The sequence below is a fragment of the Lathyrus oleraceus genome, chromosome 5 (genome assembly GCF_024323335.1).
Source record: "Lathyrus oleraceus cultivar Zhongwan6 chromosome 5, CAAS_Psat_ZW6_1.0, whole genome shotgun sequence".
NCBI lineage: Eukaryota > Viridiplantae > Streptophyta > Magnoliopsida > Fabales > Fabaceae > Lathyrus > Lathyrus oleraceus.
Window position 1 is genome coordinate 321,837,090 of NC_066583.1, and position 25,410 is coordinate 321,862,499.

The 25,410-nt window shown below is 34.5% G+C and overlaps 4 protein-coding genes and 1 long non-coding RNA gene across 7 annotated transcripts; 2 read left to right on the forward strand and 3 right to left on the reverse strand.

Annotated features, from left to right (window-relative positions):
* Positions 1-266: 266 nt before the first annotated feature.
* On the forward strand, positions 267-2,533 carry LOC127084340 (calcium uniporter protein 5, mitochondrial). Its single transcript, XM_051024767.1, has 2 exons — positions 267-1,082; positions 1,874-2,533. The coding sequence occupies exons 1-2, from the start codon at positions 576-578 to the stop codon at positions 2,357-2,359; spliced, it is 993 nt and encodes a 330-aa protein (XP_050880724.1). The 5' UTR covers positions 267-575; the 3' UTR covers positions 2,360-2,533.
* Positions 2,534-5,209: 2,676 nt separating this feature from the next.
* Positions 5,210-13,786, reverse strand: LOC127084341 (uncharacterized). Its single transcript, XM_051024768.1, has 19 exons — positions 13,637-13,786; positions 13,207-13,319; positions 13,027-13,102; positions 12,781-12,923; positions 12,068-12,238; positions 11,151-11,358; positions 10,532-10,617; positions 10,188-10,419; positions 9,955-10,078; positions 9,314-9,450; positions 8,568-8,676; positions 7,928-7,970; positions 7,596-7,752; positions 7,166-7,236; positions 6,974-7,067; positions 6,518-6,733; positions 6,213-6,422; positions 5,696-6,058; positions 5,210-5,597 (listed from the first exon to the last, which is right to left on the reverse strand). Exons 1-19 carry the CDS (start codon positions 13,661-13,663, stop codon positions 5,472-5,474), a joined length of 2,706 nt encoding a protein of 901 aa, XP_050880725.1. The 5' UTR covers positions 13,664-13,786; the 3' UTR covers positions 5,210-5,471.
* Positions 13,787-16,410: 2,624 nt separating this feature from the next.
* On the forward strand, positions 16,411-18,432 carry LOC127084342 (uncharacterized). Its single transcript, XR_007788684.1, has 2 exons — positions 16,411-16,980; positions 18,074-18,432. It is a non-coding gene; the product is annotated as an uncharacterized LOC127084342 (long non-coding RNA).
* A 2,402-nt stretch (positions 18,433-20,834) lies between these two features.
* On the reverse strand, positions 20,835-22,376 carry LOC127084343 (bifunctional bis(5'-adenosyl)-triphosphatase/adenylylsulfatase FHIT). 2 transcript variants are annotated; one of them, XM_051024770.1, is made up of 5 exons: positions 22,085-22,376; positions 21,878-21,990; positions 21,546-21,692; positions 21,374-21,472; positions 20,835-21,297 (listed from the first exon to the last, which is right to left on the reverse strand). In XM_051024770.1, exons 1-5 carry the CDS (start codon positions 22,197-22,199, stop codon positions 21,181-21,183), a joined length of 591 nt encoding a protein of 196 aa, XP_050880727.1. In that variant the 5' UTR covers positions 22,200-22,376; the 3' UTR covers positions 20,835-21,180. The 2 variants fall into 2 exon arrangements, with proteins under 2 accessions (XP_050880727.1, XP_050880728.1); XM_051024771.1 differs by having other exon boundaries at positions 21,546-21,695; positions 21,880-21,990; positions 22,085-22,118.
* Positions 22,377-22,807: 431 nt separating this feature from the next.
* Positions 22,808-25,241, reverse strand: LOC127084344 (bifunctional bis(5'-adenosyl)-triphosphatase/adenylylsulfatase FHIT). Of its 2 annotated transcripts, none has more exons than XM_051024772.1 (5): positions 25,084-25,241; positions 24,894-25,004; positions 23,538-23,684; positions 23,321-23,419; positions 22,808-23,224 (listed from the first exon to the last, which is right to left on the reverse strand). In XM_051024772.1, exons 1-5 carry the CDS (start codon positions 25,177-25,179, stop codon positions 23,108-23,110), a joined length of 570 nt encoding a protein of 189 aa, XP_050880729.1. In that variant the 5' UTR covers positions 25,180-25,241; the 3' UTR covers positions 22,808-23,107. The 2 variants fall into 2 exon arrangements, with proteins under 2 accessions (XP_050880729.1, XP_050880730.1); XM_051024773.1 differs by having other exon boundaries at positions 23,538-23,690; positions 24,896-25,004; positions 25,084-25,233.
* Between the last annotated feature and the right edge of the window lie 169 nt (positions 25,242-25,410).

Genomic DNA, 25,410 nt, shown 5'->3' on the forward strand with positions numbered 1-25,410 from the left:
GATCTCAATACTATAAAAACTATTTTAATATTTATAATCCAATTTTAATTATATTTCATTAATAATGTATTAAAAATTAAAATATTATCATATATATTTAGTTTATAGAAATAGAAAAAAAAAACATCTAGAAAGAAAATCCGTGTATTTTATTTTGGCGTTGTCGACGTGTGGGTGGTCAATTCAATTCAATTTGTAGGACCCACCCACGTCTCTAACACGTACTATCGCCGTTAATTAAAAGCCGTCAACTTCCATTACTACCCAAATAACTCACTGTTAGTGTTCCACTCGCATTCTCTACCCACCTACTAACTTAACGGAATTCTAACTCCGTTAACTTCGCCTCCTCTTCCCATGCTTTATCTTCTCTCTCTTTCCCTTTTAATATTCCACAATATTTTTCCTATTCTTATATAACCCTACACAAAGATTCTTCTACTTTTTTTTTTGAAGTTGCTACCTTGACCATCGATTTCAGTGTTTTAATGGATTAACATTACTGGGTTGGTTTTGATTTTCTGTATTGTTAAAGATTTTAGGTAAAGTTTGAATTTTTATTTTCTGTGAAAATAATGTGGGGTAGGTGGCGGTGTTCCAGTGGGGGTTTTAGGACATTGAGCAAAAGGGTATCTTCTATTGTGAATCTAAGTCATGGTTATGACGAAAAGCTTCATCCTTTTGGATTTGGTCCTCATTTGTTAGGTTTAAGGAGTGTTGTCACAGTGACATGTGGTGGTGGTTGGGGAAAAGGGGTTGAATGTTTATCCGTTATGATGAACCAGATGAAGAGGGGTTTGTCGTCATCTTCTTCCACTCTGGTTGGAGATGTTAATGGAAAAGAGGAAAGTATATCGTTCTCGGAGGCTAAGAAGCTTATGAGATTGGTGAATGTGGAATCACTGAAGATTAAACTTGGGATGGAAGGGAAGGAAGTTATTTCGTATGGTGAACTTCTTCAAGCTTGTGAGAGTTTTGGTATTGCTAGGAATCGTGATGAGGCTGCTACGTTTGCAAAGGTTCTTGATGAGGCTGGGGTTGTTTTGCTCTTCAGGGATAAGGTTTATCTGCATCCTGCTAAGGTATGAGCTTTAACTCTTTCAATTGTATATTTTTCTTTCAGTTAGAATTTTATTTGTTTGTTTGTTTATGATTGATATATGGATACAATATGTGTAAAACCCCGCGGCTGACCGGTTGGTGAAGACTTGGGTTGTGAGTGTTGGGATCTGAGAGAGTGTTCCTCTCGAGCTCTCAGGTTCAAATTCTGCTAGGTGGTAACAATTCATGTATTGGATCCGTCCATACCGGGCTTTAATTGCCCCCCCTGCTAATGGACGGTAGGATTGGTTCCCTCTTATACCAAGCTTTAAAAAAATACAATTTGTGCTTGTGGGGCTCATGAGAAAATCTAATCTGTATTACTAATTAGTATTCCTTAGCTACATTTGATGTCATTTTTCTTCTTTTCAGTGAGGGGGTCCTTTATGGCCCCTATGTTACACAACCCTTTTTGAATTGGGAAATAATTGGATTAGCATTGGATAATGTCAATACCTTTGAGACCAAACATGTTTGGGGTTTTTTCAACCTTAAACAAAACATTCACTACATGGTTGGATTATGTTATGTAGAGCATTCTGTTAAAAGGGGTTTGGAAAAAGGTTTCAACTTGAGATAATTTCATGAATCACCCTTTAGCATTAACTCCATGATAATGCCTCAATCTGTGTCTGCTTCAATTTTCAAAACTACATTTATTTCTCTATGGTTTATTTGAATACAATCTTATTTTCCTCATCTGCATTTTCTTAAATTTTCATGTTTCTGAATTCAGTCTTTCTGTCTGTTTGGCTATTTTCTGCGTGTTTAGGTGGTGGATCTGATTCGAAGAGCCGTTCCACTGGCACTAACTTCCGACGATGATCCTATGAGGGACGAGTTAAAGAAACTGCAAGACGAGAAGATAGAAATTGACATGTTGGCACATAAACAGGTGCGACGCGTCCTTTGGTCTGGACTAGGATTTGGTGTATTCACTGTCGGGCTCTTCTTCCGGCTAACGTTCTGGGAATTCTCATGGGATGTAATGGAACCTATTGCGTTTTTTGCGACCACAACCGGATTGGTTACGGGCTATGCTTACTTTTTATTCACTTCAAGAGACCCTACTTACCAAGACTTGATGAAGAGACTGTTTCTTTCAAGGCAGAGAAAGCTTTGTAAGAAACATAATTTTGATGCCGAGAGATTCATGGAGCTTCAGTGCAAGTGCAAAACACATATACATTCTAGTACTGTGTTGAAAAATAGCACAGGGTTTGATGTTGATCTTGATGATGCTTTACATAGAGATTAACATTTGAGTTATAACCTTGTTCCACCTGTTTTAACATTGGTGGGAGAATGTTTAATCTAACCATAACCATAGTTTTGGTTTATTAGTAGTTAATACACACATATCTCCTTCATTTTCATGACCATGTATAATACATTAATAGGAATACCATATGCAACTATTACTTTTCTTCAATTTCTTATTGATAGCAAGAGATATTCATATTTTTGGATTGATGGAACATGATAGAGCGGAATGGAATGGTATAAACTCATATTCTATTGTTTGGTTTAATTAAAAATGGATGGAATGGAGTGGAACATGATCAAATGCATTCCATCCCATTCCATCACTTTTTATACATTCCGATTTGGGCGGAATGAGAAAATTGCTCTATTCCGTTATAAAATATTTAAATAATGGAATGACATATTTATTCCATTCTGTTCCATTCCGTTTCGTTCGTTTTAGTGTATCCAAACATAGTCTAAGGAAGTAAGTTGTTTTGTATATTTTTTAGGGCATTGCGGTAATTCTGACCTGTTCCCAAATTGGTTTGTTCCTTCAATTTGTAGGTTGCGGGTGCATGTGGATGTTCAAAATCGAATTAACCCAATCAAAAATCGTAAATCAAAATTGGAAAAAGAAAACGTATTTGGTTCGGTGTGTTTGAGTCATTTTTAAACAAAATTGAGCGGTTCGGTTTGATTTGCGGTTTGTATTTTGCAAACCAAATTAAACTTCACTTATCTCACATCCAACCAAAAATTCAAATCTATTATGTTTTAATCTTTAAAATTACACGATTTTATCTTATTTACACTTAGGATTTTAGTTTCAACCTTCTCAAATCTCTTTTATTAGTATCAGCATTCTTATCATCTTCTTTGTCATATACATCTCTTATATTCTTTATTTTTAATTTTCTCATTTTTATGTTATTGTTCTATTTTTCAATTACATTTTTATGACACATTTTTTCTCTAATATCGTATTTCTTATGTTTTTTCTTTTTCAACTTTTCTAATCTCTCATTTCCTCTATTTTTTTTATTTTATTATAATATTTTTTATATTATTTTATGCTATTAATTTATATTTTCTATTCCACTTTTGTCTAATTTGATCTTCGTATATTGAATGAGAAGTTTTTGTTCAATTATGATGAATTTTGTTGTTATTTGATAATGTATTAATGACTAAACACAAATTTATTTTGTTCTCCATAGATATATGTATGACTCACTAAAAATCTTGTAAAAAATGAAACAAACTCAACTCAAACTGCATTGGTTTGGTTTGATTTTATATTTAAAATTCAACCAAACCAAATCAAACCGACACTTTTTTCTTTGGCAGTTAGGATGACTTTTAATGTCAAAATCGTTCAAATCGCACCGCGAACACCCATATCTCTTAAAGGTTAATGTTTTCATTCATTTTTTGTTGAAGTGGTTCTAAGTTTGTCGTTGAAGTTGAAGTGGTTCTAAATTTGGGTAAAATGGGGATGAATTGATGTTTTTTTATTCAATTAAAGAACAATTTTTTTTAATCTTTAATATCATAAAAATAGATTTTTTTTGTCAAATAGTCTAATGGCAGAAATTCATCATTTAAAGACAAATAAATGGAATGTCGCGAGTTTGAACTCGCATCCCTATCTATGATGTCACTACACAACTACCAACTGAGTTGACTTAACGGAATCACAACAAAAGATTTTATAATTTTTTATTTTTATCTAAAAGCTATCATCAACCACTCGTCGCTAACCACTGTCACCATCACTCTGAAAACTTTTGATCACGATTTTTTGTCATTTTTGACCAACCTTATCCATCGCTTGGATGTCATCATGATCATCACCCTGACAACTTTTGATTACCATTTTTGTCACTTTTGATCAACCTTGTCCTTCATTACAATGTCTTCTTGACCATTGTTCTTGCAACTTCTGATCACCACTTGTCACTTTTGACCAACCTTGGCCAACCTTTTCCATCACTTAGATGTCATCTTGACCATCACTCTTATTATTTTTTATCACCGTCTTTTGTCACTTTTGGCTGGCCAACCTTGTTCATCACTTGGATGTCATCTCCATCAACTTTTGGTCACCATCTTCGTCACCTTAGACCAACCTTGTCCATCACTTGGATGTCATCTTGACCATCACTCTTACTACTTTTGATCACCATTTTTCGTTACTTTTGACCAACTATGTCCATCAATTGGATGTCATCTTGACCATCACTCTATCTTTTAATCACTTTTGACCAGCCTTGTCCGTCATTTGGATGCCATTTTTGACCACTATGGCCTAATTTCTCCAAATATCTCTGATCACTACTCTAGTCAACTCCGATCACCGATTCTCTAATCATCACTGACCACCACTTTAATCATTGCTGCCACCTGATCACTTAACAATCCCTCTAACCTTTCCGATCACAATTCAGGCCACTCTAGACACTTACAATGTCATTCTAACCACCATTATGGCTATTGCAGCCACCATTTTAGCCATTAGTCTGTTTGGCACCTCCGACTATATCACCCACTTGCTCACCATCAACCTTAAATATACCTTTGCTACCATCTTAGATCACCACAACTTTGAACCACTATTATTAAAAATATTAACTAAATTATAAAGTTAATATATTATGAATTCATAGTGAAACAGGACAACTTGGTGGTTTAATTCAGAAAAGGAGTACTAAGTTTCAACTTATAACTTAATATAGAATTAAAACTCAAATTTTAAATTAATTTGTTTTAAAATTATAAAACAGAAAACCAAGAATCATTGACATTATCATAGTATTAACTAGGTGATAACAGCTTTTACAAAAAAAGGAAGTATTAGACATTTTAAAGATGAACCAGGATAAAACCTTTGGTCGAATCAAGATAACCAAACTGTTGAACCATAAATTTTGGTTATTACAATATTGCTCGGGGCACTGACCAACACCATAAAAAAAAGGAACAGTCTCTATTACTTCTAGACTTTGGTCATGCAATCATTTAAACTCATAATTCGCCTAACATTTTAGTAACAATGCAAGAAACCATTGAAAAACACCACTTTCTACAAGCATGGTTACTACAAACTCTATGCATCAATCTCTTTACATGGCCTTGTACACGTTACCTTTCTTATATATCGAAAAGTCACACTCAAGGCAACTTAGCAGTTCAACAATGGAATCTTTATTGGATCCATTGAAGTGCTCCAACATTTCAGTCAAAGTAGCCTGAAACCAATAAATCACACATATATTACTACAAAACAAAGGATATAAACAGATATCATAAAGCTTTTAATCTGAAATATAAACAAGTTCTCACTAACCCCTTCATCAAGGCTCTGCAGCCACTCTACAACAGAACTCTCTGTAGCTTTCAATTTAATTATTTTCACTTCCTCTGTGTCGCTGACTTTCAGTCGTTTGCTTGTTGGAAACTCTTGTACCTGGCAAACATTGACTGGTTCAGAAGGTACCACTTCATTAATTTCCATTATACTTTCAGTAGCAATGTTAGCTTGAGGATGACTTTCTGAGTCGGGTGTTACTGAAGATGGTTCTGACAAATTTGATGCATTGTTTACAGTTTCACCATCTTTTCCAGACTGGTGACCTTCAGATTGGATACTTTCTAAGGATACTCCACAGGTTTGCATTGTTAAGTAAACCTTGATGTGCGGATACGTTATCTGCACCATGAAAAATTATTCAATCTCAACCTCGTCAAATAATAAATCCAAAATCAGAAAATTGTAGTTTAGATTGAAATGCATTGGCCATATTTGCACATCAATGATCAAGAGATGTGTAATGAAATCATGAAGACCATAGACTTTAACTCACTTCTTCTGGCAATTCATTTTTTATAGGCTTCAATTTATCAGCAGATCCAGCTTTTACAATAGCGCCTCGAATTGCTGATATGTAATCTTGTTTCAGCCCTATCGCCTCGCATAATCTTGTCCAATCAATCGGTAATCCTTCTAGAGCTGCGTCCAGCAGATACTGAACAACAGTTTGTTCTTGAATAGGAGCTGATCTAGCTGGAAAGTTCTGAGATTACAAATACAGGGGAGGAAAAAAGAAGTTATACACCAAAAATGGGAAGCATAGATCTTTAATAGTAACAACAGATTAGTAAAACATACAGCAATCCTCTGAATAGAAAGACCTTCTTCATGCCACATTTTCCATGCTTCAAGCTTCGCTCCAGACAACTTCGTTGATTTTACTGTTACTACCGGAGATACTTTCCGTACTTCATTAGTTTGGAATACCGGTTCACCATCCAATGATAAGTTTAATTCTTGTGATAGTTTCCGAATAGCTTGAAGAAAATGGTCTCCATATCTTGTTACTAGGTGCTGTACAAAATGGCTCAAACTTTAGTATTTCAAATGTCAGAATTGATGAGATTTCTTGTCTTGAAATTTGTTTCCATATTTCTTGATTACTATCATTACTTGTTTCCTTATTCAATTTTCTAGTATTGTACTAGCACATGGGTTTTTAGTAGTCTTTTTTATATCATCAACTATATTCATAATTCCAGTCTTTATTCTGTCTCTTCCCTTTTTATTGAAAACTCTATAACTTCAACGTACCTGATTCACTCCATCAATATTTGCTAGCCTTGCTTTTGTAGATGGTCTTGTCAAAGCAATTTTTCTGATGGTTTGATCACCACATAGAGCATATCTACAAAGGTATAACAGCTTCATGAAGAAACTACGGATCAAAGAAACTGTAGTAGGACTGACTGTCCTGAAAGTGTTAAAAGATAAAATAAAACTTACGGAGCAGTTCCAACACTTCTTGCAAGATTTAATCTTTCTTCTAAAAGCATTTGGTAGAGCTTTCCCTCAGCCTGAGTAGAGAAGTACAACACATAATTAGAGTTGACAAGGGCTAATGTTTCTTAAAAACAATATAAATTGAAAACAGTAAAACTGGTGTCCACTTATACAAGAAGCTTCATGGGCGTGCATAGCATGGGTTTTGGCCACGATGGAGCCACTTCTATTAACCATTGAAATATAATAAAATTTATAAAAAATAATAATAATAATAATAATAAGTGATTATTTCACAATATAACAATGGTTAGGGCGTATTAGAAAGTGATCCATGGTAAATCAAAACTCATGTAGTCCATACTACTATGCTCTCTCAAGCTTCATTGAGGAGAAAAGGAGTTGAAAAAACATAACACCACTTAATTACAACCTCTGAAAAACCTTCAGATTCTGAAGCGGACAAAACTTTGATTTCTTCTGCGCTTCTAATTTCCTCTTCTGCGAGCTCACCAATCAATGGCAAAACCAAAGGAGGTTGATAGTCTGGTCTACATGTGGCCAAAAATTGCTCTCCTTTTGAACTGACACTGGTTCATAAAAGAACAAGGTTTATGTTTGATTGTAGTTTCGGTTATGAAGCATTACATATAGAAAAAAACTAAAGGAACATATTAGATGGGTTTTGACACTGGAAAACTAATAATAACAATGAAGTGCAAAGGCTTCAAATAATTGTTGTGATCTACCCAATAACTGGCGTACCTTACATTTCTGTACACGTCACTGACAAACTCCTTCAAATAACCTGTAGAACATTAGTCAGGTCAATCACATTTTAATCTCACAATTTTCTTGAAATTAAACTAAAAGATTGATATTCTTTTCTATAAGTTGTGAAGTATGCCATATGTAAAATGTATTGCAGTTAATAAGCCAAATAAAGGGCAAGAGATGCATGAAAATTAACTGCATTTAAAAAACATAACAGTGAACAAGAAAATAAAACTTCAACTACAAGGTTGAATAGAAAGGGGGAAGCATGATTTCATTATCTCAACCTAACAAAAGCATTTCTAGGTTGCACAATGGTATTGTCCACAAATTAATGGCCACTTTAAATATCTAGTGCCCCCAACAGCACAAAAAACATTTTCTTATATGGATTTTGTTTTTGCTTGTCAGGAAATCCTTTTCAAGTTCTAAACAAACAGGCACTTGAAAACTTCCACTCAATAGTTCAAATTACGAAGCAAAAACAGAGGTTATTTAGATGAAGCAGTAGTAAATGCAATTGCTCCACAGAATTCAACAATCCCTGAAGCATAGCATGATCGACAATTGACGAAACTGCTTGACCATAAGCTATGAATGTAACTGAGTAAATTGTTTTCACTCAAAATACCTAGAGAAATTAATTGATGTCCAAGTGCTTTCCACCAATTTGCTTGGTACGCTTTCCCAAGTCCATGAAGTGGAAGCTTGTCATATTGAGCTTCCGCTATTTTCTTTGCCTACAAGCCATGAGTAAATACAACTATCAGCCGTTGGAAGGTAATGAGGAAATTTAAAGGCAACAATCATGGTTGAATGAAACCAAAATAAAAAACCCTAGTGATATGTACACTTGTAGAGTACATCAACTAGAAGGTTAAATAAAGATGTGATAACATACAATGCCACATTTGATCATGCTTTTTAAGTACATCCATCAACTAGATAAAAAGTCTATTTGTTTCGATAACTAAGGATTTGAATATGGTCATCATGGCATATGTAAATCAATAAGAACTTTGGCTTCAACTGTCACTTAGAATAACAGAATGTAGGATTTATATCATGTGATCTTGTGCTAAGAGAGCCTTTTTGTGCAGTGGAATGATTGTAATCTCCTTTAGATGGGAGTAATAAAGTTTTTTACACCAAATATCATGTGATTTAATGAGACCCTTTTTGTGCAGTGGATAATTGCAATCTTCATTATATTTTAACGTTTTCACAATGATAATATGCTAAAAGTCAATATTGAAAGTGCATAATGAAAATAATGAAAAGAGCAAGAAACTAATGCCACCAAAAAATAACTCAACTGAATAAATTACTTTTAAATGATACTAAAACACTTCCTACTTTTAATTTTGAACAACTTACACGAGAACCGCGCAATATGTCAATCGGCATATTAAGGCCCCATCTTCCCTTGCATGAGTGAATGCAAGCCAATAGAAGAAAGGCTTCTTTTGACATGTCACGATGTTGCTTCAAGATCGTGCAGTTATCACAATTTCCTACGGGCAACATATAAAAGAAAATGAAACAGAGTAAACTGAAAAAGTGAAGAGTTTTTCCCAGGTGAGATTCAGTGTTGTCAATGGCAGATGGCGGTCCATGGCGGAGAATGAAAATCCCGCCATACCAGCCGCTTTGCGGTGCCATTATTATAGATTATGGCGGAAAAACCCACAATAGTGGCCGATATTTACCATAGCGGCAAGCCCATAAACCGCCATGAATATCCGCCATGGCAGGGCAATTTGATAACACTGGTGAGATTACTACTGAATTTTGAAAACTCCAATAACTGGCTAATATATTTATCAGGGAGTCTCAAGTTGACTTTAATAGTAACAACTTTGGTGCATAAAATATGTGTACTTCAACTTGAGAGATTGTTAGAATTAAACATACTATTTCCTATATCTATAAGGTCAATTGTAGAATTGTGTACTTCAACTTGAGTTCTTATTTTACAATTGTAGAATTGTATTAAAGGATCTAAGTGAAAGGCAAACCACATCTCTCAGCTGCAAATTTTTCTCCGAAGTGTTCGAGCAAGAACTTTCTTCTGCAAGTTGCCGTCAAACAATAGTGTTGAGCCTCAAGCAACGACTCCATAACAGCTTTTTTTTGGTTGTCCTGGTAGATTGAGACCCAAAAACATTACAAAGAGAATAGGGACAACTTGTACACAGGAAACATGTACATAGTCAGCAAGTTCAAAGCTCACACACACATACACACACACCGATTTTAAATCTGCAGCATAATAGTCGCCCTTTGAAAAGTCACTTCTTGTGTAGTAAAGCCAACAAGCAGAAGCTATACCATCTCTACCACATCTCCCACTTTCCTGGTAGTAGGACTCTAGATTTTTAGGACAGCCATAATGAATCACTTTTCTTATATTAGGTTTATCTATGCCCATGCCAAAGGCAATGGTAGCCACCATGACTTGCTTTTCATCTCTAACAAATAATCTGAAAAAATTAACAGTCAGTTATGACAAAAACGCATCAAGCCTCCACACCACAATGATCAAAGCAGGAAACCGATTTATATTCTTAAAATATATAAAGACAAAATACTTGCCTATGAGACTCCTCTCGTGATCTTCCATCCATTTGCCCATGGTACATTCCAGCATTAATACCGACTTCCATAAGTGACTTATATATCTATATAAAAAAATATCAATATCAAATTAATACAAAAGTAAAAGCTGCAGTTCATACGCAACAGAATTTAGACAATGGAAAATCCAAATAGTGATGGCCAGAAACCGATAATATATAGTCAAAAGAGCAATTGAACAAAACAAGGTGTATACTGAAATATTGTGTAAGGTCAGGAACAAATAATACTCGCTCGGCGTTTCAATTCAACAATAACTTTTTTACAAATAGACTGAAATGATGAACAATATATCCCATATAATACCATGCAACACTGCTTTAAACTATTGTGCCTAAACACAAAAATCTTGAGCTACATCATAGTTCATTAATGTGCATGGAATCTCAAGATATCATACGCAATCGGCAATAATAAATGATATTTTTTATTGAAATTGAAATTCGAATAGTATTATTTATTTTCAATACAAGAACAAGATAAACAATTCACTTATGTTAGGGTTCAAGTGAACAGAGACAATGATAGCATGGTAACATTATTTTTGGTTTCACCTCTAACATTTCTAGCATATTACCTGCTCTACATCTTTGATTGTTGTGCAGTAAATTATAGTTGAACAACCATTAGCAACTTCTTTTGAAATTTCTTCCACAAGCTCATCAATAAAATATTGTCCTCGGTTAAATTGCTTGACACCATAGAAAAGATTTGGGCGATCAAATGAACCAACAGCAATGTAAGGATTATTCAACTTCAAGGAATTGGTGATGTCAAACCGAACCCTGGCAATATGGCACATAAATGAACACAAGTGAAAAGTTTTATAAAAAAACAATGCTAATTCTTGAATACAAAACATTACGTAAGTTCATTGACTCAATATTTACCTGTATTTAGTGAACTATTGGCAATATGGCAATAGTTCACTAAATACAGGTAAATAAAAAACATCACGTAAGTTCATTGACTCAATTTTGAATGTAGAAATACCAATATATATAATTTTTTATAGCAATGCTAATTCTTTTCACGTAAGCTAATTGTTTTATCGATAAAGATTTAAGTGAAAATTTTCTTACAACTAGATCTTGAGCTCCCTAATCCTATCATCTAAAAAGAGTTAACAAAAAATGACAAGGCATCAGAGAGAAGGAGTGTTTCCCTCAATAAATTAAGCCAATGGTTAGAAGAACCCCACATGCTTAACTTAGCTAATTCAATCTTAACTTCTTCAATAGTATTTTGATTATCAAAATAACTTTCTGCCCTAATAATCTACACATAGTATCGTCTCAGTTCAAGCATGGCAAATCCATCTTAATTTCCATTCAGTATCCATCATGTTATGATATCAGTGTTAAAATTTAAAAAACAATCAGTTGGAAAGTAAAATATATACAAGATAAAGAAGGAAAAAAATATGGATAAAATTGTCATAGTAAAACAGCAACGATATGATTTGTTAACACAGACAAAACAAAATATACTTACTTTTCAGTAGCCGTTGCAGTTAGACCAACATAAGGAACATCTAACAGAACACCACGTAACTTGTCTAACTGCTTGTATTCTACCCTAAAGTCATGCCCCCATTCTGATATACAATGTGCTTCATCAACAGCAAAAAGACTAATTCCTTCCTTTAGCAAGTTGGACCAGAAACTGCATTAATAAATGACATAAGCTTAACAACGGATCATAATTAAACAAGGGCCGGTGTGGCTAACATCAATGAGTGAATCCTGAAAAGATACACCCAACTAGCAATTATAGCTAATGATTGACATACTTGAGCATTATCATCTCAACCACAAGTAAACACCACCACACCAGAAGCATTCGACTCGTGAATCAATTGAAATGTCATCATTGAGTCATTGTAAAATATGCACATCCATGTGCATGTGTCAAAAGGGATGAACAAAAACAGGAAAACAAGAAAGGAAACTCAAGCACGATAACCTCCTGGTCTAAAAACTTCAGCTCCAGCAACTGATAAACTCAAAGCACTGGGGTCCCTCATTTCTTAGTAAAAAGAGCATTTCTCGATAAAAGTAGGAAATCTGCAGAAACTTTACCGTTTTCTAGAGTTATTCCTGACTCTTTGCTCTACCGATAAGCTACTTTATTGATAATTATCCACTCAAAATAAGGTCATAAACTACACAGATGAAGGTTATTCATAACTTTTTTCCATACTATACCTTGTAGGAATTGTGCATGCCTTCTCAGGAGTCATAAACAGAATGTCAAATTGACCGCGCTCAGCTTTACCCTGAATAGTATAATCCTTCTGAGCGCTCGAAAGATATTCAGCTTTGATACCTCGCTGTTTCAAAGCCATTACCTGTTTTTCCATTTTTACCATATTAGACCGTCACACATAGCGCCATTCAAACCATAGAAATGAAAAACAAAAAAAATCCATCCAGAAGAATGGAGTTACTCACCTGATCCTGCATCAATGATATTAAAGGGCTTACAACTATCCCAGTCTTTTTCACAACCAATGGAGGCACTTGATAACTGCACAAAACAAAAAGTTTCAACTCTCCAATTTAAGCAATTAGCTTCAAGAACAAAAGGAAAACACAGAGAGTGAGGGAGTGACGATGATGCATTTTGCTTACCACAATGACTTGCCACTACCAGTAGCCATAACTACCAAGCAATCCCTTTTCTCAATAATTTTCTCGATGACCTCTTGCTGATACGGTCGAAAACTCATAAACCCAAAGTAGTCCTAAATACAATACGCAAATAAATCAGCATTGAACAATCTCATAACACTAGAAAAAAAACATCTTTAATGGGCCAAAATAACAACTTTCCCATTGCATATTCAAAAATAAATCCCTAAGAACCCAACAAAAGTAAACTTTTTTAAAACCCACCTAATAAAGTGGAAACTAAAACGAGGGTATGAAAGCATTCTAGAAAAAAATAGAAAGACCTAATGGACTTGAAGTTGGAAGGTTTGTGCGATCATATTTTATCAAGAGAAAGAGAAAAATATGAAATGCAGTTGAGAAGTGAAGAGGGGTTGGGTAATAGGGTTACCTTGAGAACGGAGAGCGTGGTATCCATGGTGGTGAATGAAGGAGGAAGACAACAAGTTCGAAACCGAGGGCGTTCGACTATGAAGTACTGTCACTGATACGGTTTATTAGACTACACACACTCATACTCCCGCCAATTCATGTCTTGGGCCTGGGCCTGGGCCTGGGCCTCGTAGAGGCTTAATACGGAGGAATACATGTTAAATTTGGAGATTTTGTTTTGTCACCCTACTCATATTTAGCACCTCTCAATTGTTATGCTTGTATTATATTACTCTTGCATATAAAAAATTATCCACTGTTCATTTGTAACATATCGACTTTTTCTAAAAGATGTGCATCTTTTCAGAATTTTGAAGGCAATTATCGAATTTTTACCGGTATACATTTTATCGGTAATTTAAATTTTATACTAGATTTTTTCTAAAAAAGCATGTATTTTTATCGGTATTTTTAAAAATCCGATAAAAACTCAGGTCTCTTGTAACACCCTAATTCCCCAACGCATAATTATAATTAAGTCGGAGATTTTTCACAACATTCACACATAGGATGTTATACCCCTCGAAACACACTTGATGATCGTGTAACATTTAATTTAAATAAACATGCAACACATATCATTGCATGCTCATCTTCACTTAGAATATCATTGCATCGGAGATACTAAATAAAACACATCAATTTAAATCTCATAATAAATCTCATATTATAATAAAAAAATATTGACTCATAAGTTTTCTTCAAATGTTTATCGCACCCAGACATAAAGTGCGACAGCATACACTATCACTTAGAAGTCTTAACATAAAACGAAGAAACGACTCCCTGGTGTTGCATATCAAGGCATAATTAAAGCTAAAATAAAGAAATTAAAAGAAAAAAGCTTCAGGAATAAGCTTCCACTAACAACAGCGACTCTACTCTTGAATATCTGCATGATGCCCATGTAAAGGCAACATTCAAACAGAATGGATGAGAAATCACATTCAATAATAACATACATATACTGCAAAGTATGATACTAACACGTAACATAATCTACACAATCTAAAATCCCAATATATCAATTATATTCTCACATTAACTCATAAATCACAACTCATTCGCATACCAAACACGCACTATATTACAGACAACATCAATATCATATGCATTTATCTCATTGTGCATCTAATACTCAAAATGTAACTCCATTCAACTTGATGTAACTCTATGTATGTGGTACCAACTCAATAATGGTTCACTCAGAAACCGGATCCCCTTTTGAACCCATGAACCCCCTCTTTGAGCTCCAAGCCCCCCTATCTGGTCTTAGGGCAAGTCATTAACATCATCTTTCTGAACTAGCAACCTACCTCTTGACACAACTCAACATGAATGCATGACACATGTTAATAAAATCTCAATGTGTTAAGACCCCTCTTCTGACCCTAACATATATGCAATGACAAAATCGCGTAATCTCCTCTTTTAGATTACCACAACAACTCAACATAATACTTAGCATGGCAACACAACTCTAGCACATATAATAATTCAACTTAATAAAATTATTAGCTCACATATATGCAACTCACCTTTAACTCAACAATATACATCTCAACATGTATAATTTATCAATTCATACTCACAACTCATAAGCAAATTCAGCATAGAATTCATTCATGTTACTTCACCAAAATCACAACACATCATCCTATAAACATAACGACTCGCTAATCGATCATACAAATAATCACAAGCATCCCTATGTTAGGTAAATGACTACAACTCAAACATTTCACAAAGCACTACTACGAGGTATCTATGCGCGTTAGCTTTCCAATACTTCTAACGGTGCATCATTTGGACCTACAGATCAAAAGATACGGCCAAAATCGTCGGACAACACAACAAAAACAAAAGCAGGTTTTTTCACCAATTGGCATATGCCAATCAATTGTCATTTGGCGCAGTCGATTGTCACTAAAACATATTTCGCCACTGGCTTTGTAAAAAACCATTTTTCTAAGATAGACAATCGATTGTCATCTGGTACAATCAATCCAACTGTTATTTCTTTTCAAATTCTCAATTAATGTAATTGATTGTCATATGGTGCAATCGATTGTCACTATAATTTTTTTTCAAAAATTTCAGTTTTAAACACGTGCATCAGAATCGTTTAATTCCCAACCCCTCACAAATGCTCCCTAACAAGTGGCAATGATATCCTAATAAGTCCACAACTATGATCATGTAGCATGCATCAATATACAATTGAATGAATACAAATGGTATGCTAATCTAAAGAATGCAAATTAGGGATCAAGACCTAAATCTAAACATGCATCAAAGTGGACAAAAAGATCTAACAAGAAAGTACTAAGATAATGAATTCTAATCAACAAAAATGACTAAAAATAATTATGTATCACATTGAATTATTAATCACATTTAGGTAAAAAATCAACATACAATGAGGGGTTAAAAATATGATGAATCACTACCTTTAAAAATGACCTAAGGATCTAAACCAATTAGAATAAAATCATGTTCTAAAGCATTAATCCATTTATTTAATAAAACAATTCAAAATGATTAACAAAACTTAATTAAAATTATAATCATTTTATCATGTATTTTTTGTAAGCATCTATGCAAAGTACAACTATTTAAATTGCACTAAAAAAGAAGTAAAAAAAGGTTTAAAAAATACAAATGATACAAAATAAACTTAAATAAAATAAAAAAGTAAAGCGGCAGGGGGTAGATGGCTGCAGAGAGGTGCAGATAAAGATTATGGCGCAGGGCCGATTATTGAAAAGCTCAATATTCATTGCTTTTGATCAGGGGGTGCCGTGTGAATTCATGGTGCAAATAGGAAAATATTAGGTCAAGGGAGGCAAAGCCCACTCCATACAAATGGAAAAGAGGGAAGGAAAGACACACTCAAATTAATTCCAAACTTTAACAAAAAAATGTGCGCTTAAGACAAAGCCAAGTCTCACACATTCTGACCTGAGCCATCACTGTCTCTGTAGTGCCGAAGGTCACCTCCGGCGGAGGGCCAACCACTGAAAATCATGTACCATCATTTTCGTTTCAATGTGCTTTATTCGAATCCACAAGTAATTTCCCTGAATTCTAATCTTAAGGCCTAAATTGAGTTGAAACATCTCAAGAACCCTAGGTAAATAAACTTAAATTAAATTGTAACCATGCTCTGAGTCAATCAGCAACCAAGGGGTTAATGATCTACTACCCTCAACCAACCAACCGGTAAAAATAATTTGAAGAAACTGAGTGAAATCGTATGAGCTCATCGGAGCAATTCGAAGTTGAAAATGCGTAACCAGCAAGGTAATCCACTGCACTCTTCTCTTCGTATAAATTATTCTCTCATCTTTTTATTGATGTTTGTTGATGTGTATGTTCATGAGTGATTGATAATTGTTAGAGATAGTATGTTAGGTCAGGAATGTTGTTAGGCAGTTAGAAAGTTTGTTAGGATTGTGTTGGGTAGTTAGCATGGTTATGACAGTTATAAGTGAATTGAGATATGTTAGACGGTTAGGAGTTAGAGGAATGACAACTATTGGTTAAGTGAGCTGAGGTTAGTTGAGAATTGACATGAGGTTAGTTAAGTCAATTAGGGGATTTATGTCAGGTATGTTATGGATGGTTAAGGTTAGTGCAGAATTTTTTGTCAGGCACATGAATTGCTCTGATGGTTAGATGAATGTTGTGCTTTGTTATGCTATGATATAAGTGTGTTTGAAATGTTGCATTGATGTTTGTTATTGGTTAGGTAATTGGTTAGTTGTGATGATATTGATGCATGAGCCGTTGTGCTAAATGTGACTGCTTCTGTTATGCCATGCTCATGTTTTACACTGATGAATTGTTGTGGTAAACTGAATGTGAATGGTGGTGATAAATTAGCCTTGCAGGTCTGCTATGCATTGCAATTGGTGTTGTTATGTGTAGAATTGGTGAATGCGTATGGCATGTGTTGTATGGACTGCATAGCTTGCTGTTACATGATAGATGAATGTTTGGGCTGTGAATTGGCCATTAAATTCTGTCAGTCATGATTATGAAATGGATGTGAGTTTTTCAATGCCATACCATGTTGAATGGTTTGTTGCTAGTGTAGGAAAATTGCTTATCTTGCCACTAGGTTGATGGTTATTTGTAAATGATAGTTAGTGAATGATGCTTGAATGGCCCTACTATGTTTTGTTGTTTTGTGTGCAGCCTGTTTGATGAATGTTGTATGTTGACTGTATGATGTATTGCTTGGTAGCATGTATGCATGACAGGGTTGCTTGCTAATGAATTGAAATCATGCCATGTTAAGAATGGAATGAATGTAAATGGAATTGTGATGTGAATGAGTGCAATGTTATGGATTTTGGGTCAAATGTGGTTAATGTAATGATGCATTGCTTAGAATATTTTGCAAGGATGAAACATGTGTGCTTGGCATTGACCATGATTGAAGCTTGGCATGGAGGTTCATGATGGGAATTTGAAGAAATCCAAAGTTGTTTGCACATGAAGAAAGTGCTTGGTCATGGAATCAAATGGAATGAATGCAAGAAAATTAAGAATCAATAGGTCATTAGGGTTAGGAATGTAGAATTTAGGTCAGTGGACTTTGGTCAACTTGTTGACAAAAAAGTCAACAGTTGACCAGAAGTCAACTATAGGTCAAACTTCAATTTTTTGTAATTATGTATGGAACTTTGTAAATTGACTTGTAAGATTGAATGGACAACTTTGAATAGAAATCACCCTTTTATGATTTAATACCATGTTTTACTTTCAAAATTGAAATTTCCCTCCAAAATCCAAGTTTGAATCAAGGCCTTAAAATGAAAGAAATATGATCTTTGAAACACTTGAACAAAAGAACTTTGAATAATAATTATGGAACTAGAACCAATGGACTAGGAATACATGATGAATCAAGAATCACATGGACCAATAATGCATTATGAAGCATGAAGTCAATGGACTAGGAGTGACCAATAATGCATTATGAAGCATGAAGTCAATGGACTAGGAGTGCATGATGGAACAAAATTCAATGAACCAATAATGTAATATGAAGCATGAAGTAAATGGAACATGAGTGCATGATGGAACAAGAACCAATGGATCAATAATGCATTATGAAGCATGACGTCAATGACTGCACTAAGGACTTGAACCAATGGACTATGATACTTGAATGAAACATGTCATTTGAATGAGGACTTTGAATGCATGATGAATCATGAGCCCATGGACTATGAAGCATGGATCAATGGACTTTGAATGCACCATAGACCTAAAATCAATGGACTTAAATTAAAACTAGAATGCAACATGACTTGAATGAAAGCTTGAGTAAGACTTGAATAACAAGGCCTTGGATCAACATGAATCATCAAGCAAGTAGACATGTAGATCCAATGGTCAACTTGTTGAATGATTCCCAAGAACAATAACACACTTGATGATTGATGATGCATACCATAGTGATCAAGAGCCAAACTCCAATGAATTAAGGTTTCAGTACATCACAAGACCAATAGACAAACCACATTGTCCACCAATGCCAAATATCCATGATTAGGGTTTCAAGATGCAAACCCCATAATCAAAGACCTCAAACCCAATAAGAGGATCCACAACCAAATCCCAACCACATGGTTCCCAATATTAGGGTTTCATGATCAAGTTTAAGCTCATAAGGCAAACCACATGATCCATGAGTACCCAAGACCAATAACTAGGGTTTTGTGCATAAGTGAATACCATGATTGCAATCTCCATGAATTAAGGTCACAAGTAACAAGAAATTAGGGTTCCACCCCTTGATTGAATACCATGTCGCAACCTCCATAAACCAAGGTTCTAAGCAACAAGAAATTAGGGTTTCATCCCTTGATTGCAAATTGTCTACACCACTACAATCCTTAGGGCTACAGCTTGTGCAAACCATAACTTTTTTTAGATATAAATAACCACAAACTTTGAATCTATGATGTATGTTTGAAAATGCTAACATGAACAAATGATACACATGTATTTAGTATGAATGAGTGCAAATGAATCACACACCAAAAGTCAGATGAAAAGTGAAAAAGGGAGGACAAAGTTTTGGATATGACAGGGATGTGTTGATATGTTGACGAGTTATGAGTTGTTGATGAGTAAATAATGAATTTGTGATGTTTGATGTGATAAAATGTTAAATTTGTGATGTTTGATTCATATGGTTCAAGTTTATGTTTATTTGTGTGTATTGGGACGGTTGAGACTCAAATAGGCGAGCTTTGGATCTGTTCAATAGAGCGAAAAGCGCAGAAAATCGCATATAGACATAGAAATGGATTTGTCATCTTGTTTCATAAGTCTGTTTGAGGTGTTGTCAGTTGTGTTAGAAAGCCAACACAATAATCTTTCTTTTGAAGTGAGGAAATTGGGTCTAGGAGCGCTACAACAGTAGCAAATCTATGATTTTTATACCAGAGGTGTAGTCAAATTTTAGTCACGCGTTAGTCATCTTGTTTCAAGCGTAACTTGAGTTTCGTAAGTCCGTTTGAGGTGCGGTCAGTTGCATTAGAAAGAGGGCTTGACGAAATTTTAAACATGAGAGTTTCAAAATAAGTCTGTAATTTTTGGTGCTATTTTGAAGTCAAACATTTTATTTTAGATTTTTAATCGTGTGATTGATCGAGTTAAATCAAGAATGATGATTTTTGAGTAGTTAGTGATATTGGTGACCGTTCATTACCTTTTGATCAATACATCTAAGTCCATCACGCTGATCAGCATCTCCATCAAACAATCATCCAAAATTCCGCCATCATCCACTGTGAATCCCAGTTTCATATAAGAACAATAATCTTTATATCGTCTCATATTTATAGAGAAGAAGTACTTGTAAATAAATTGACTAGTAAACCATATTTTATAGACCAAGACATTTGATTGAGTTCCCTTCCTCGTTGTGCCTTAGAAGACTTTTTACTAGATAGACTTAAGTTGACAAATTTCTCTTGTTAATATTTTGATGGGATAAATTCTTGCCATATCTTTCTTTATATTTTATTTTTTCTTCAATTCATTACCCTAATTAAAAAAGATATATTAATGTATTTATAGTATTTTAGAAATATATATGTTATGTATATAATAATTACTTATTAGTCTAATACAAATTTACAAATGAATCCACTTTTCAATTGAAAAATGCTACCCAAACAAAACACATTAACTTTAAGATAGAGTTTAATTTCACAACCATTCACACAACACATTAACTTAAAACTAGTTTAATTTCACAACCACACATCATGAACTTTTCTCTATATCACTTGATTTCCCCCATGACACAGCAATACCAAAGCTAGCCTAAGAAACACACCAATTCTAATTTCTTGAGTTTGACACTTTCATAATCTATATTCAAATGACATAAACAATTCTCAAACAACTTTGTTCCTTAATTATCAATATTTTCTTAAATCCAGATTTAGTAACTCTTCATATATTCTTGTGCCCCTTTCAAAATACAAATTTTCTATATTCATCAGCCTCTTGTGCCATTTCTTCAAGACTCCTATCTTTCCTCTCTATATCCACCTCTAGCTTCTTTTTCAGTTCCTTCTCCTTTTCATTTATCTGCATCATTCACACACAAACATTAACATCAAAAGAAACTCACAAAACAACCACATAAAACTAACTTCCATCCCACCTCATCATAAATATCATCATTGTTTTCATAATCACCATTTTTCCTAGGAAGAATATGAATATGAACATGAGGAACTGATTGCCCAGCATAAGGTCCATCCTATGGTTCAAAAAGATTGCATTAGTCATAAAATAAACACACATGCCATAAACTCTTGTCTAAATTTTCTTACTTGGATACAAAATGTAAGTGACGATGCATTATGATAACTCTCAAGCTGTCTACCAAGCTTATGCGCTATACGCCATAACTCAATATTCTCATCATCAGTAAGATCGGCAACGCGCTTCACTTCGCGCTTCGGACAGATAAGAACATGTAGCTACTGTTAACTCAAACAAATTCAGCTTCACAGAAGACAATTTATAGTAATATTTTACGCAAAATATACACATTAAAAAGGATATGACCTGAAAAAGAAAAAAAAGTTATGTATAAGGATATGAAATCATGAAAGAAGAATGGAGGAGTAAGATGAAAGAGGTGATGGAGCAAGATATATATACCAGTGACAGCAGGACGCAGGTTGACAAAGGCAAAAGAAAGATCTGTTGTATGAAAGACTGAAGTATGGTGGATCTTGTAAGGTCCAAAATCATAGAACTCAACAGCCATATCTATATATTTACCATAAAACTAAGATTATTTTTCAACATGGATGAAGAAAATAACATACGGTGATTACAAAGTTGATGTTGGTTATTTATTTACCTTGATGGAGTGAGCAATAGAGGAGATATACAAGAATAATCAGTAGATAGATGATGTAAAATTTGGATTTTGGTTTGGAACTTATAGAGATTCTGTGTTTTTCTTGTTTGACCATTCTTTTGAGAAGAAGTAATTTCCTACTTACTCCATTGTCCTATCTTATGAATGAGATGATTAAAAATTAAAAGTCTTGTTGATAATATTTAAAAATGCATGAGTGATAAATTACATGAGTTGTTAATTAGGTCAACATTGAACAATTGTTTATAGTCTTGTTATTATATTTGAGGTTCTTTACCTTCCACATAAAATAACTCTGAAAAACTGACAACTAATCCCACAGTAATACTGTTATGAAATTGGAAGATTTTACTTTCTTGTAATGGAAGACACTTGACTTTTTGTGGTCAATTACAGACAGAATATTAAGCAGGGGTTTCGTAACCATGTGCTAATAATTTACTTGGCAACAGAGTTATGCTTAGCCATTAAGAATAGCTCTAGTACTTTGCTTATAAAATGAAACTAATGAGCATTGTACTTGTATCCATTGTTCTAGTACTTTGCCATAGTTTAGGATGAACCATATGCTGTTATTTTGAGTAGATTTTGCAACTAATGTGATTAGGAGTGTATTTTTATCATCCGCAAACAATACTCGGCAAAGATGTGAGCTAAAAGACAGTAAGCTATAAAACACAAATAATGGACACGACAAACAAGTTGACACTAATAACAATTTGAAATTAACTGCATTTGTCAAGGTTGTGACAGTGTCCGACATTGACATGTGTCGGATACTAGACACACCTTTAGTAGAAATTTTGGTGCTACATAGAGAATAAGTTCCACATAAGATTAGTTTTTGTATGACTTATAAGTTAAGTACAACTCAAAGTTCTAAAGTAATGGGATAAAATTTTCTGTGGCCACAAGGAAGTGCACCAAATTGTCTATACTGAGAAAATCAGAAGTTCGCACTAAGAAGACAGATTCTAATTCTATTGCTATCTATCTACAATGTTACAAGAAAAGTTTTCTATACTCCTCTGCCTCTCGCGACATCTCTTCAGCACTTCTGTCTTTCCTCTCCTTGTCCAAATCGAGTTTTTCCTTCAATTCCTTCTCCTTTTCATCCATCTGAATCAATTTCAAAACGGCAAATAAAGAATAAGTAATAAGATAGAGACCATGTTAGAATCAACAGCGTGGCATTTGAGAAAATATCTATCTTACTGCATCATATATCTCGTCATTCTTCTCAAAATCACCACCTTTCCGCGGGACAACATGAATGTGAACATGAGGTACCGTCTGTCCTGCTTGGGGACCATCCTGAAGTGCAGAAAAATCAGTAAGCCAAAGTGAGTGAAAATGTTAAAGCAGAATGAATTTAACTCAAAACAGGTAGCGAAAGAAATGGTAAAATGAACATATTTATCTTCAATCTTACTTGGATGGCCAAAGTGAGTGATGAAGCCTTGTGGTAGCTCTCAAGCTGCCTACCGACTTTTTGTGCAGTGAGCCATAAATCAGAAGTCTCCTCGGCAGTGAGATCAAGAAAACGCTTAACTTCACGATTTGGACAGATAAGCACATGTGAAAACTGTTAAGGCAAACATTTCCATACTCCTCTAGATTCAAGCTTACAATTTTATACTGAAAAGTAAAAATAATTTTACGCCTAATCCTTAAGGCCCTTTAGCACTTAACTGTGAACATAAATGACTAAACTTATCTACACAACAAATGTATCTGCAATTCCAACATCTTCAAACCAATATATGCAAGACAAATGGATCCTTTATATGACATATCAAACAATCAACCACTTGTATATATCCCATCAAGTATCAACAGCTGAATGCATTCTACTGACCATTATGAAACCATAAATCGAAATAAACATTGACCATATGAAGAAGCTTCGTAGAATAATTGCTAATAGCATGTTTGGGAACCCATTTTCAACCTTTAAAGCATGTTTGATTGAAGCATATGTAGTCTATTCTAAAATACAGGTGTTTGGTTTGGTTGTTTCAAATTAACCTTGATTTCATATTGTTCTGGTGTGGGTCGACGCCCAGCCCACTAAGGTTCAGGTAACCCAACTTCAGTTGTAAAGAGGCAGTTCAGAAGATACACTCACCCTACAAGCACAACAGATCGAGGCTGCCCAACCATCATGGGCTGTTGGATAGTAAAGCCACATAATTTGCAGACAACTGTCCCCTTCTAGATCCTCAAATCCTAGGGGTATACTATAAAGACAAATCAGTCTTAGGTACAGACAATTCTAACCTAAAAACCTCACACTTACCGTTATCACTAACTTGGACATCGAAGTGTTTGTTTGCAGGTACGCCCCCACCAACGGACCAGAGCAAGAGACCTTACCATGGTTCTCCGGTTGTCGTCAACCCGTACAAAAGAAGATCCATCAAGGGATCGGAATATAATTGTTAAAATGTAGCATTTGTAATGGAAATTATATACTCAAATTTACACCAAAATTAGACTAGAAGTGGGGGAACACAATGTCTGTGCTAGTTACTATTTTTCCAAACACAATATGAAATTTCACCCAATAAAAAAGGATATGACCTGCAAAGATAAAAAACGAATGACATGTCAAAATGGGTGATTTTTAATCTCGTAAAAGACAACAATTTCATAATGAATACAATAAAAAGACACTTTTTTTATTCTTGTACATGCGTGGCCAAACCTAGGTAACTATCTTTGAGTAAATCAAAGAATTAAAAGGAAAAGAAAAGTTTGATTTGAATAAGCAATGAGGTAGATTGTTACCAGGGAGAAGAGGACGCAGGTTAACCATGGCATAGGAGAGATTGGTTGAGTAGAAGACTTCAGTGTGGTGTATCTTGTAGGGTCCAAAAGTGTAGTCTTGTGAAGCCATCTGAATAGAGAGAGAAAGGGGAATGAATGGAGAAGTAGGTAGCAGAGAGAGAAAGAGAGAGTGGTGAATCGATAGTTACCTTGATTGAGGAAGAGAAGATTGGTCGGATTCGTTGGGATGTTGAAGAATGTCGAAGTAACAAACGAGGAATTTGGCCAAGGGTGTGCAGTAACATTTGTACTTCGCAAACTAGGAGAAACAAACTTCAACAACAAAAAAATATGTTTCTCTTCCAAATTCCAATTTACTCCTTTGATCTTTTATTTATTATATTTCAATTTTAATTAATTTAAATTTTATTTATATAAAATAATTTTATCTTTTCCACCAATAACTATCATATATTTCACTTTATCATACTATACTGTAAATTTTAAATTAATAATATGATATAATTGATGGATGA